We start from the raw sequence: 13,458 nt of genomic DNA on the forward strand, positions 1-13,458 counted from the left end.
CACTCAATATCAGATGGAACTGTCATAGGTACCGATAAATTAATCAGGTTTCTCTATTATCATTTGAGAGATTCGTATGACATATAGGAAAACCGCGTGTCGCCAAAGGCTCCACATAGAATCGAGGCCATAGGTAAGAATAAATAATGATATGTACTCGTATATCACACATTACCCAGTTATGAAGAAACTTTACAGATGTCTCAGAAATAAATGCAACTATTATAAGGGGTGGTAGATCTAGCCAAAATAAACATATTTCCTATTTACCATTTATAAAATAATTTGAAAATAACTGAGTTATTTAATTCTCAAAATTAAAAATGGCCGAGAATGAAAACTAAAAAATAATATTATGCATATCATACATCACTCAGTTATGAAGAAACTCTACCGTAAAGAAATTTATAGCTTTTTGTGTTGTTGATTTTTGGAATTAAAATTAAATTGTTTTACAAGTTGTTGTACACATGAAAATATATCACTTTTCTGATACTTAAGATATAATGTACACAAAACTTATAAACTCTATATTTTAAGCATTACATTTCATTTTATTATTTACTATTATACTCTCTAATGTAGTTTTTGTAAACAGTGCTTCAATTTTAAATTCAATTCAAACTTAATTTAAGCAGTTCTAGCTAGCTAGTTCTAGCTCTAATAGAGCTCAAAGATATAAATATAAAATGTATTTAATAATTTTTACATTATTTCCGATATACCCCTATCCTCCATCCACCACTTAAAAACTACACTGACTCATTGGATTAGTATTAAAAATAATCATGATGTAAAACATAAAATAAAATATTCGTATGAATAAAATTTAAACAATTTCCATGATTAATACAGAGACTTTGTTTAAGCTCAGCCAATATACAATTAATTATACTAATCGAATATACTATTGGCAATATAGCTTCTGTAAACTTAATCGCCGTATTGCAAATATTTCCCATATATCACGGCATGCAAACAAAATTATTATTATCTCATTTAGTGCAATTAATATCGAATTATCCAATTAAATGGGAATTATTGTAACGGATTTCCACATATTATAATTTATACAAGAATACATAAAGCTAAACAAATTTGTTACTCATTAGTTGATAATTTGTTTTTGACTTTATGATTGACATAATTTTGATATGCAATATATCCTATCTATTAAATATGCATCATGATATACAAGGTGAGTCTTAAATAAGTGCTAAAATTTTTAGGAGTAGTATATTTCGACCCAAAAAAAACCGATTATGTGTTTTTTTGTGAAGATCTTTTGATAATTTGGAATTTTTTGAAATTTTATTTTTTTTAATTTTAAGGCTGAGTCGACCTAGGTACCCAAACTATTTTTACTTTGTTAAAAATAGTCGGCTGATGAACTGCCGGCTGTAGGATTCGAACCCACAACTTTTAGATTGGTAGACGAGAGCTGTACCTCTACGCCACCGGGCACCTAGTTTTTAGTTAGTAAATCATAATTTATTGATAATATGACAACATAGGTAGTAGATTAAGTTTAGAAGAAAGAAAATCCAGAATAGATCCGGTGGTTCTGAAAATTTTAGCAAAAAATCATTTTTTTTGGAAATTTTCGAAGTAAAATAACTCGGTTATTTTGGATTTATATTAAAAACAATACAGAGAAAATATGTTTCTTTCATCAAGATACCAGCCCTGAAAATATTTGAACTTATTTAAGACTCACCCTGTATAATAAATTTTATTTTGTGAACCAATTTAACGTTTTTTAGGTTAAACCTTTAGCTAGTATATTATTAGATACATAAGTTTTACATATTTATTACAAAGTAGATTACTTTTTTTATAAAAAACAAAGGATTTGGAAAAGGGTATATATAGTTATGGCATAATAATGTTTCCATTTGTATCTATTTATCAAGATAAAACTATGGAATACACTATACAGGGTGTCATTGAAATGGTGTAAAAAAATGGGGTGATAGTACTCCTAAAAATAGTAAAAAAGTTCCTATAAGTATAGGGCGGAAAATGCATATTAAGGGAGTTAGGGGCACTGAATTTAAAAAACGGTTGTTTTGAAATTGTAGGCTTAAAAAACGAGATAAAATTTGGAAGAAAATCCTCTGCCATAAATTTTTACCCTAAATGAAATGGTGATACTGAAAAATTATATGGTAAAGCTGGAAGGGTAGTTTTTGCAAGGGTAGTGGGTTGTTTCGTGAATAACTTTTTTGAAGTTATTTTTTTTTGCAACGTGGGTTCATTTTTTGAAAACTACATACTTTTTCCTACAAAAAAGGTACTCTTGTTGCACATCGCCCAGAGCGATGGTTTTCGAGAAAATTTAAGGTAAACTGTTTGTTCTGATGGGTTTTGCTAACTGGTTAATCAACATAAACATATGAAGGTTATTTCTTTTGCAACGTGGGTTCATTTTTTGAAAACTACATACTTTTTCCTACAAAAACGGTACTTCTTTTTTTGTTGCACATCGCCCAGAGCGATGGTTTTCGAGAAAATTGAAGACAAAGAGTTCGCTCTGATGGGTTGCTCACTGGTTAATCAACATAAACTTATGAAAGTTATGGCGGTTCAAAAGTAACCAAGTAGTTATTAAATAATTAATTGGAAAATCAAAATTTCATGATTTTTAAAACATCTTATTGCTTTAAAAACTAAATAATTTTTTTTGGTCCTAAAATATTTGGTTTACTCAGTGCCGATTAATACTGAAGAGAAACTACGGCAACGCATTATTGACTGTTCCAATCAAATTCGGACAACACAAAGGATATTCCACAGGGTACACAGATCGTGGAGAAGAACATCAGATGTATACATTGAAATGAATGGTGGTCACTTTGAACATTTACTGTGAATGAATTAAGGAATTCATTATTTTAATAAGGAACTTTGGTAATTGCATTATTTCGTTTTTAAAGCAACAAGATCTTTTAGGAATCATGAAATTTTGATTTTTCAATTAATTATTTGATAACTACTTGGTTACTTTTTATAATAATAGCTCCCGTATATAGCGTTTTAACACCTTGGGAGAAGCAAGGTACAGCTTGCTATACTAGAGCCGTTCGGTATACAAGGTATTACTTTTTGAACCGCCATAACTTTCATAAGTTTATGTTGATTAACCAGTTAGCAACACATCAGAGCGAACTCTTTGTCTTCAATTTTCTCGAAAACCATCGCTCTGGGCGATGTGCAACAAGAGTATCTTTTTTGTAAGAAAAAGTATGTAGTTTTCAAAAAATGAACCGACGTTGCAAAAAAAATAACCTCAAAAAATTCTTTCCCACTACCCTTGCAAAAACTACCCTTTCCGCTTTTCGAAATAATTTTTCAGTATCACCATTTGATTTAGGGTCAAAATTTATGGCAGAGATTTTTTTTTTCGAAATTTTATCTCGTTTTTTAAGCCTACAATTTCAAAACAACCGTTTTTTAAATTCACCCTTTCAGTGCCCCTAACTCCCGTAATATGCATTTTCCGCCCTATACTTATAGGAACTTTTTTTACTATCATTTTAGGAGTACTATCACCACCCGATTTTTTACACCATTTCAATGACACCCTGTATAAAATCTTATTTTAGGTTATTTCCTATACGGGGAGCATTATATGTAATAATATGAAGTAACATAATGTTGGTTCCTAGCATTCTGCAATGTGTAGGTAATACCTGGATATAACTTTTTAATATTGGTGTTAAATAGTCGTAAAGAAAATGCGGGAGTCAACAAAATTAGCACCACTTTGTAATATTCCTTTTAGAAATAAAGTGAAGTAAGAATCGCAAAAGGAATAGTATTTTACTTCAAGTTAGCTAGAACACCGTAATAAACAGTCCTATATGTTTATTTTAAATAAAAGTGAGATATAGATATACAACATTTAACTTTTATTGAAAAACAAAACACAAGAATCACTGAGTCAAGCCATAAGTTATTTAAATTAGTAAGGTTCAAATTTAGCGATCTTATAGTTATCGAGACAAGTCGTGTACAGTTCCTTAGAACTTAAGGACACAATAAATATTTAAGGGGGACACAATAAATATTTAAGGTCGCAGTGATTATTGTATTGAATCCCTCTACCACTCATTCTACAAGTCGTGTGCCAAAAAATACCTTAAAAATTATGTGTTATCTGTTATCTGTGTATTAAAATCTTCATAGAAAATGTTTTCGGAATGGTAAATATACAGGGTGTCAAAAAAATAATGTATCTAAGTTCGGTGGGTGATTCTACAGATAAAAATAAAACAAAAAGTTTCTATGAATATGCCCTAAAATGCTTCCCAAAGAAGTTAAAGTTCCCGATTCCTCGAAAGGTTAACTTAATGCCAAAGCAAATGGCGGTAGTGTAAAATTCTGTAACAACTCTGAAAGGGTAATTTCTGTCAGGGCAGAGAGTACTACTAGTGGTAGGGTAAAGTAAGGTAAGTTGGTGATATTTTTGCTTGAACATGGGCAATTTTAATTCGTATGAAGATATATTATTTTTCCAACTTACCTATGGTTTATACCGGAAGGTTTATGTTTCAAACAATCGCTTATATATACAAAACGATAAGATGATGTCAAACGAAAAGATGATGAAAGAGAATTTTGACAGAAAAAATACATTTGAAAAAAATACAAATTGGTTAGGTAATTTGAAGTTGGAAATAAAATGGCTGAAAATTTTTTAGTTTATTACAAAACAAGTATTTTACCTAGTAGAAATAATAATAATAATTTTTATTCAGAGTCGTTTGAAGATTGCTCACCGTCGCACAACCGTCATCACAATTCCGTAGACACCACAGTGCCAATCATAATTTTATTTAAAAGTCTGTGTCCTAACATTCACGTTTGTGCAAAATTGCTAAGAAAACGACCGAATAACTTAAGCCCTAACAAGAGCAAACAATATTTTAAGCTCATTATTATTGTACCACATTAAAAGTAGCATATTCCCTATGGGATAACACAGGAACCAACTCTTACCTTTCAATAATTCGCCAATTACCAATAAAATCAATTTATATCACAAAAATTACCAAATTGAGTCAAGCCATAAAAATGAAAATGACTTTATTTACCGGCACGAAGCAAACGTTTTCCTAAACGTAAACAAATTAACCGAAGGGCGCCACAGACTATGCAGCATGGAGAGGATATTAGATAGATTTAACCGACACATTTTAAGGCCTCCCACTGAATAGGCAGGTTGCTGAAAAATTATTAAAGAATTATCACCAATTTACCTATACCACCAACATACCTTACTTTACCCTACTTCTTTTATCCTTATAGATACAGAATTTCAACAAATGAAAATTAAATTTAGAATTTTTTTTATGTAAAAAAGATGCTCTTAGTTTAGTTCGAAATGGTGAACGGTTTTCAAGATATTTGCTGTTGGATTCTATCCCTTCCTCCCATCCTTTACCCGAAAAACCTTAGTGGGTACGTAGCAGTAGTCCAATACGCAGAGTGACAAGATCGGCCGAGTACACACTGTACACCTCCAAGCGCGCGCTATCCTCAAGTGTTTTGTTCAAGCAAAAAATCAACAGGTACGAGTCCAGAACGGGAATAAAGGTGAGTGCCCACAGTCCTGAAACACTAACTCACCCTAATGAACTGAGCCCCTTAATTCTCGCCCGTAACATTGGTCCTTCCGCCGCAGATCCCTTTCTGAACTACGTACATATTTTACTTATACTCAATTAAATTGATTATCATAATTAATTTCTCAAAATTATCTAAATATCATTAATATTTTGCAATATATTATTTTAAATATATTCAATAAAATAAATTCTCGAACAAAATCTATATTTATCTTCTCTTTAACGCAGTAAAAAGGGTAGTACATTTTTTGTCACTGGTTCCACTGGCCAGGAATTTGCCACCGACCGATCGATTTTTAAATTGCCGTACCGGTGTTAAAATAATGTCGTATAAAAACTCGTTGCAGCCTTTTGTACTTGACAACACCACCATTGACGTCGTAAAATCCGTAAAATTCTTAGGGCTTGTTGTGGACAATTCTCTGAAATGGGACATACATATCGAAGCTTTGTCGAAAAAATTGAGCTCTGCCTGTTTTGCATTAAGGTCTGTTTCTAAGGAGCTTAACTTGTCAGTGGCTAGAACTGTTTATTATGCACTTTTTGAGTCGCACCTCAGGTATGCCCTTCCATTCTGGGGTACGTGTTGTGCGGCTCAATTTGACCACATTTTCAAGCTCCAGAAGAGAGCTGTTCGATATTCACTGGGACTAAACAGCAGAACTCATTGCCGGGGCTTTTTAGAGAATTAAAAATATTGACTCTTCCTTCCTTATTTATATTTGAATCCGTTTGCCTAATACGTAAACATGTATCAGCTTCTCAAGAAAGGCCATCTCACACTTATCCACTCAGGAACGCGGAGCAAGATCTTTATCTACCTACCCCACGCTCAGAGTTAGTTAAAAGTTCAATATTATACAACTCGAAAAAATGCACAATCACCTGCCATTTGAAATCAAATCCATAACATCATTTTTTTTCATTTCGCAAAGCATTGAATTCTTATTTACTAGACAAGGCTTTCTACGCCGTAAATGAATTATATTTGAATTGAAAATCGAATTTGATCTTGAAAACACTGGTCTAATGTTTGCTATTGCTATATTTACTAATGACATCGAAATTAATTTATTTAGAGGTCATTGATATTTTACTATAAACTGGCTAAATATTTTTTGAATATTATTTTAATTTTTTGTTCTTTGACATTGTAAACATTTATATATGTTTATTTTAACAATAAGACTGACAATATTATTTGTATAATGTTTTGTATTATCTTTTGTTTGTTTGTTTGTGTACCTTGTTTTTTTTACTTTGTTTGTTAGTTTACCTTTGTCCACAAATTGAAAAATTTTTTGACAATAAAGGCATTTATTTATTTATTTAAAAGCGATATCTAGCGCTGTTTCGCGATACTGGTCCGGATATTTCTTTCTTACGCTCCAATTTATCGATACGCATTTAGTCTCAACTCTAGTCTGTTCTCTCTCTTAATAATTTAATTTTTAATTAATAAATACACTCAATTAATACGAATACCTTAGTAAAAATAATAATTATTTTCTCTCTCTCTCGCTCACACACACATACACTCTCTCAGTGAATTATTCTATTTCTCTCTTACTCTCTTAGTTAATTACTCTCTCTCTCTCTCTCAGTTAATTATTATATTCTATAATATTTTATTTTCTCACCTTATAAGGTAAAAATATAATAATTATTTTCTCATATAATATTCTATTGTAGAATATATCATTCTCTCTCTCTCTCTCTCAGTTAATTATTATATTCTATAATATTTTATTTTCTCACATTATAGCATTCCATTTTTCTCTTACGCTCTAATTAATTATTATATTCATTTTTCGCTATGTCTGCAGACGCTCGCAAATTAAAAACTCTTATAGCTCAACGCTCTGTAGAACTTACTAAAATTAAAGAACTTAAAAAATCCGCTGATCAAGCTCTTGAAGATCCAAATTTTCACCCTAACTTTAGATGTAGAGCAAAACACTTAGAAGATATTTATAAAACTTTTGATAAGATTCATAATAATATAATTTTATTAGTTTCCGCACAGGATAATGGCGATATTGATCCTCATGTCAAAATTCAAACTGAATTTAATGATTATTATTTTCACATTGAAGCATTATTCACAAATTTATTTCCGCAAACGAAATCGGAGCTGGATACTACACAATTACAAAACACTACTGCTCAATGTTCGTAAAACTTCCTAAAATTGAGGTACCCCATTTTGATGGTGAATTTAAACATTGGCAAACATTTATCGATATGTTTGATTCTCTTATACACTGTAACTCGTCTCTTAGTGATATATCGAAATACAACTATCTAGTGAGTTTCTTACGAGGTCCTCCTTTAGCTTTGGTATCTAGTACTCCACTTGCCAATCAAAATTATAATATAGCATATCAAGCCTTAAAAAATAAGTACGATAAGAAACGTTTGATTGCAAAAGCTCACTGGCAGGCTCTAGAAAATATTAAGCCCATCTCTAACGAAAATAATCATGAAGCTCTAAGAAATATGATTGATATTTATACTCGTAATATTACAATTTTAAATAACTTGGGTTTTCCCACAGAGAGCTGGAGTTTTGTGCTATTTAATATGATTTATGATAGACTTCCAGAAATTTTGCAAACTAATTTTGAACTGGAATGTGGCTCTGTTTTATCACAAGATATGCTATACCTCAAATCATACGATACACTCATTGAATTTTTAGAAAAACAATGTTCAGCTAAAGATACAATCTCTCTAACTAAATCGTTTTCTCATTTTAATAAAAATAGTAATTATGACAAAACTAAAACGAAGTATTCACAAAAAAGTTATAAAAATAAACCTACCTCTTCCTTTGTTGTCAACACTCAGTTGAAACAAAATTTAACTTGTCAAGTTTGTAACAAGGATCATTTTATTTATAACTGTCCAGATTTTATTGCTTTTACTCCAAAACAGAGATATGATTTAATTAAATCCCGAAGTTGGTGCTCAAACTGTCTCGGCACTAGACATTCTTCTAAGAGTTGTAATTCTCGTTCCTCATGCCGAACTTGTGGCAAAAAACATCATTCGCTTTTACATTTCGAAGGTCAAATAACAACTCCTGTAAACGTTCCTCCATCCACTTCATCGCAAACTCTTCCAGTTCTGCAAGCAAGCAGCTCTATCTCAGAAGTTGTATCTACAAATTTATTTGCAAAACATAAGAATAAAGCTCTTCTTTCTACAGCATTAATCAATGTTCAAGATGCGTGGGGTAATTTTCATGTAATACGCGCTGTAATTGACAGTGGAAGTGAAAGTCACTTTATTTCAAAATCTTGTTTTAATAAATTAGGTTTATCTAAATTTTTCCTCCCCATCCAATTGTGTGGCATCGGGAAAAATATTTCCAAAGGTTCTCACGGTGTTAGATGCAACATTAAACCTATTGGAAAGTCTGATCCGATCTACTCCTTGGAGTTTATTATATTAAACGAAATTAGTGATAATTTACCGATTAATTCTCTTCCCGTTGAACAGTTCTCAAAGTTTTCTCAATTGCCCTTAGCTGATCCCAACTTTCACCTCTCTAAACCCGTAGATATACTTTTGGGTGCAGATATTTATGGTTTCTTGATAACAGGAAACAAACTCCTCTCAGATCCAGATCAACCCGTCGCTTTAGAAACTATATTTGGATGGATAATTACAGGAAGAGTTAAAACATCTAGTGTTTCACTCTCTGTAAACTCATACTTTCTTACCTCTTATGCTTCCTTGGATCAATCACTTCAAAGATTCTGGGAGTTAGAGGACGTTCCACAATCCTCGACGCTTTCTTCAGATGAAAGGCTTGCCGAAGAACACTTTTGCAAAACATTTTCACGCACTCTTTCTGGACGTTATAAAGTATCTTTACCATTTAAAACTTTGGAACCGATCTTTGAAGGTTCTAGAGATGTCGCCCTTCGTAGATTTTTCTCGCTCGAAAAACGATTGCTTCGAAACCCCCAATTGTATTCTCAATATTCTAATTACATGCGTGAATATTTAGATTCTCATAATATGATTGCCGTGCAAAATCCTTCTCCCAACACTCATTCTTATTATCTGCCTCATCATTGCGTAATCCGACCAGATAGTCTCACGACCAAACTTAGAGTTGTCTTTGATGCTTCCGCTCGAGATTACACAAATAAATCTTTGAATGACACTCTCTTAACTGGGCCAAAATTACAGTCAGATATTTTATCTATTTTACTTCGATTTAGATCGCATTTGATTGTATTTGCTAGCGATATTAAGCAAATGTTTTGTCAAATTCTTGTTAATGAAAATCATACTGAATACCTCAAAATTTTATGGCGATTTAACGCTAATGAGCCCATTCAAGAATACAAACTTACTCGCGTTACTTTTGGTTTAAGCTGTAGCCCATTTTAGCCATTCGAGTTATAAAACAAATTGCTTTAGAAAATTTAGTAAAATATCCCGAAGCATCAAAGATTTTAGATATGGATAGGTATGTCGATGATATTATATCTGGTTGCGATTCTCTTTCTCTTGCTATAAAAATTCAACGCGATCTCATTTCTATACTGGAACACAGCGGTTTTGAACTTAGAAAATGGACTTCGAATAGCTCAGATTTTCTTTCTCAGTTATCTCCAAATGAATGCAAAATGGATTCTTCTCTTCCTTTAAATATAAATTCTCTTTCTTCCTCTAAAGTTCTAGGACTAAACTGGAATCCCTCTACAGATGAATTTTTCTTTGATTCACCAGCGTTGTCCTTGACAAACAAAATCTGTAACAAACGCAATATTCTTTCACAACTCGCAAGCATATTCGATCCTTGTGGCATGTTAGTTCCTCTCACTCTTCACCTAAAACTGATTATACAAGATTTGTGGAAGTTAGGTATAAATTGGGATGATCCTGCTCCGAATAACATTGCTACATCTTGGCATCAACTCGTTCAAGAATTACCTTGTATTTTCTCTCTCAAAGTTCCTCGATATTTTCTCACTCTCAAATATTTATCCCTGGAAGTACATGGTTTTTGTGATGCTAGTGAAAAAGGCTATTGTGCAGTAATTTATTTTAGGATAATTCTTCCAGATAACTCTGTAAAAACAAATTTTGTCTGCGCTAAAGGCAAAGTAGCTCCACTCAAAAAAATCTCAATTCCAAGACTGGAACTCTGTGCAGCCTTACTTCTGACCAGGTTAATTGATTTCGTAAGAACTTCTCTTTCTAATAAACTTATTAATGTTAGTACGATTGCATGGTCCGACTCGATGGTTGTTTTGCATTGGCTTAAAAGTGAACCATATAAGTGGAACACCTTTGTAAGCAATCGAGTTTCCCAAATTCAAGAGAAATTACCTCCTCCTTGTTGGCGTCATGTAGTCTCCAAAGACAACCCCGCTGATCCAGGTTCTCGTGGTCTTCAACCTAGCGAGTTACTCGACAATGCCTTATGGTGGGCGGGACCTCCATGGCTAAGCCAACCGGAATCTTATTGGCCGCAATCAATTTTTACTTTCCCTGAAATTGAAGAAGAACATCGAAAAGTTATATTGACATGTACTTCACAGCCCTCATTGTTTGATACTCTCTTTGAAAAGTTCTCTTCTTTCTCTAAAATTATAAATATTGTCACGTTTTGCAGACGCTTTCTCTATAATACTCGACATTCTAAATCTCGTAAAACCTCTCCTCTCTCGAAATTTGAAATAAATGAAACTCTAGAATGTATTATTAAATGTGTTCAATCACAATATTATGCTAGGGAAATTCTCTTAATAAATAATTGCAAATCTCTACCTAAATACTTAAGAAAATTGACCCCCTTTCTCGACACCAATGGAATTCTTAGAGTTGGTGGTCGCTTGCTGTCTTCTCTAAATTTCTCTCAAAAACATCCCGCACTCTTACCCAATAATCATAAATTTACTACTCTACTCATAGAATATACTCATAAACTCTATTTGCATCCCGGTCCCCAAACTCTTCACTATATTTTCGCTCAACAATACTGGATTGTTTCTGCTAGAAAAACAATTCGTAGTGTTCTCTTTAAATGTCCTCAATGCTTTCGCGCTAATCCAGTAATGCCTCCTATTTATGGGAGATATTCCTGCTGTAAGACTTTCTCAAGTAAAACCTTTCTCTGAAGTTGGATGCGACTATGGTGGTCCATTCTCTTTATTAAGATATCGTGCACGAGGTGCTAAGTCCTGTAAAGCCTATATTTGCTTATTTGTGTGCATGGCCACGAAAGCTTTGCACTTAGAACTGGTTTTCGACCTTTCCTCCGAGACTTTTCTGGGTGCACTGCGTCGATTCATTTCTCGTAGAGGTCGCTGCAATCATATTTATTCCGATTGTGGAACGAACTTTGTCGGAGCTTCTAGAGAACTGATTAATATGCTAAAATCCGCCGCTGAGCAAGAACAAATTTCCTGGCACTTCAATCCTCCAAGCGCGCCTCATTTTGGTGGCCTGTGGGAAGCAGGAATAAAGTCTGTAAAAACTCACATTAAAAGGGTCATTGGTGATCAATTGCTCACGTATGAGGAATTTTATACGCTACTGGTTCAAATAGAAGCAGTGCTTAATTCTCGTCCATTGTGTCCACAAAGCTCTGATCCTAATGATTTGTCAGTTCTTACTCCAGGACATTTTTTAACCCTAGAGCCGTTAAACGCCCCTCCGGAAGATGATCTTTCCGGGATAAAATTAAATCATCTCTCTCGCTGGCAGTTGATATCACGCTTGCACCAAAACTTTTGGAGCCGATGGTCTAAAGAATACCTTCAAACACTTTTACAAAGAGCTAAATGGAATGACTCTACTATTCCAATAGAAATAAACTCGGTTGTTTTAATAAAGGATGATAATCTTATTCCGCTCAAATGGAGCATTGGAAGAGTCTTAGAGATTCACCCGGGCCATGATCGTGTTACACGCGTGGTTACTTTAAAAACAGCAAAGGCATTCTTAAAGACCAGTGACAAAGATATGCCCACTGCCTTACTGCAAATCTCATAATTAAAATTTACTCTCTAAAAAAAAACATAATCGCAAAAAAAAACATAATCGCAAAAAAAACATAATCTCATTATAAACATAATTAACATCTCTTATTTAATTACTTTTCTCTACTCTATAACAAATGTAAACTCTCTTAATATTTAATTAAATTACACTCATGCATTAACCCCAATAATGCATTTTTCTAAATTTCCTCTAAATTTAACTTCATAAATTTCACTCTTACTTTCTTTTAAACATAACGCATTTTTTCACTTTTTTTTTATTTTACTTTACTATTCTCAAACAAAAATGGAAAATATTTCATTTTGGTGGGCGGTATGTTGGATTCTATCCCTTCCTCCCATCCTTTACCCGAAAAAACTTAGTGGGTACGTAGCAGTAGTCGAATACGCAGAGTGACAAGATCGGCCGAGTACACAGTGTACACCTCCAAGCGCGCGCTATCCTCAAGTGTTTTGTTCAAGCAAAAAATCAACAGGTACGAGTCCAGAACGGGAATAAAGAGTGCCCACAGTCCTGATACATTAACTCACCCTAATGAACTGAGCCCCTTAATTCTCGCCCGTAACATTTGCGTTTAAAGATTCCGATGCATCGATTTTAGATAAATCAGGAAATAAATTTATTTAAAATTTCTTTATATTTTATCATTTCACTAATACTAAAATCGATGCATATTAATATTTAAACGCAAATATCTTGAAAACCATACCAAATGTTTTACGCGTAAAAAGATCTAACTTTTTATGTCATTTGTTGCAATTATTTTATCTATAAGGATAAAAGAAGTACTACCAGTAGT

The 13,458-nt window shown here is 32.9% G+C and overlaps 2 protein-coding genes across 2 annotated transcripts; both read left to right on the forward strand.

Moving 5' to 3' along the window:
- Nucleotides 1-7,874: 7,874 nt before the first annotated feature.
- Nucleotides 7,875-11,283, forward strand: LOC115889501. The gene is made up of 4 exons (XM_030909511.1): nt 7,875-8,148; nt 8,950-10,014; nt 10,068-11,170; nt 11,269-11,283. The coding sequence occupies exons 1-4, from the start codon at nt 7,875-7,877 to the stop codon at nt 11,281-11,283; spliced, it is 2,457 nt and encodes an 818-aa protein (XP_030765371.1).
- Nucleotides 11,284-11,728: 445 nt separating this feature from the next.
- LOC115889760 lies at nt 11,729-13,127 on the forward strand. The gene is made up of 2 exons (XM_030909833.1): nt 11,729-12,552; nt 12,773-13,127. The coding sequence occupies exons 1-2, from the start codon at nt 11,868-11,870 to the stop codon at nt 12,778-12,780; spliced, it is 693 nt and encodes a 230-aa protein (XP_030765693.1). The 5' UTR covers nt 11,729-11,867; the 3' UTR covers nt 12,781-13,127.
- Nucleotides 13,128-13,458: the final 331 nt, after the last annotated feature.

This window comes from Sitophilus oryzae, unplaced genomic scaffold, assembly GCF_002938485.1.
Source record: "Sitophilus oryzae breed Bouriz unplaced genomic scaffold, Soryzae_2.0 scaffold_1177_pilon_pilon, whole genome shotgun sequence".
Lineage (NCBI taxonomy): Eukaryota > Metazoa > Arthropoda > Insecta > Coleoptera > Curculionidae > Sitophilus > Sitophilus oryzae.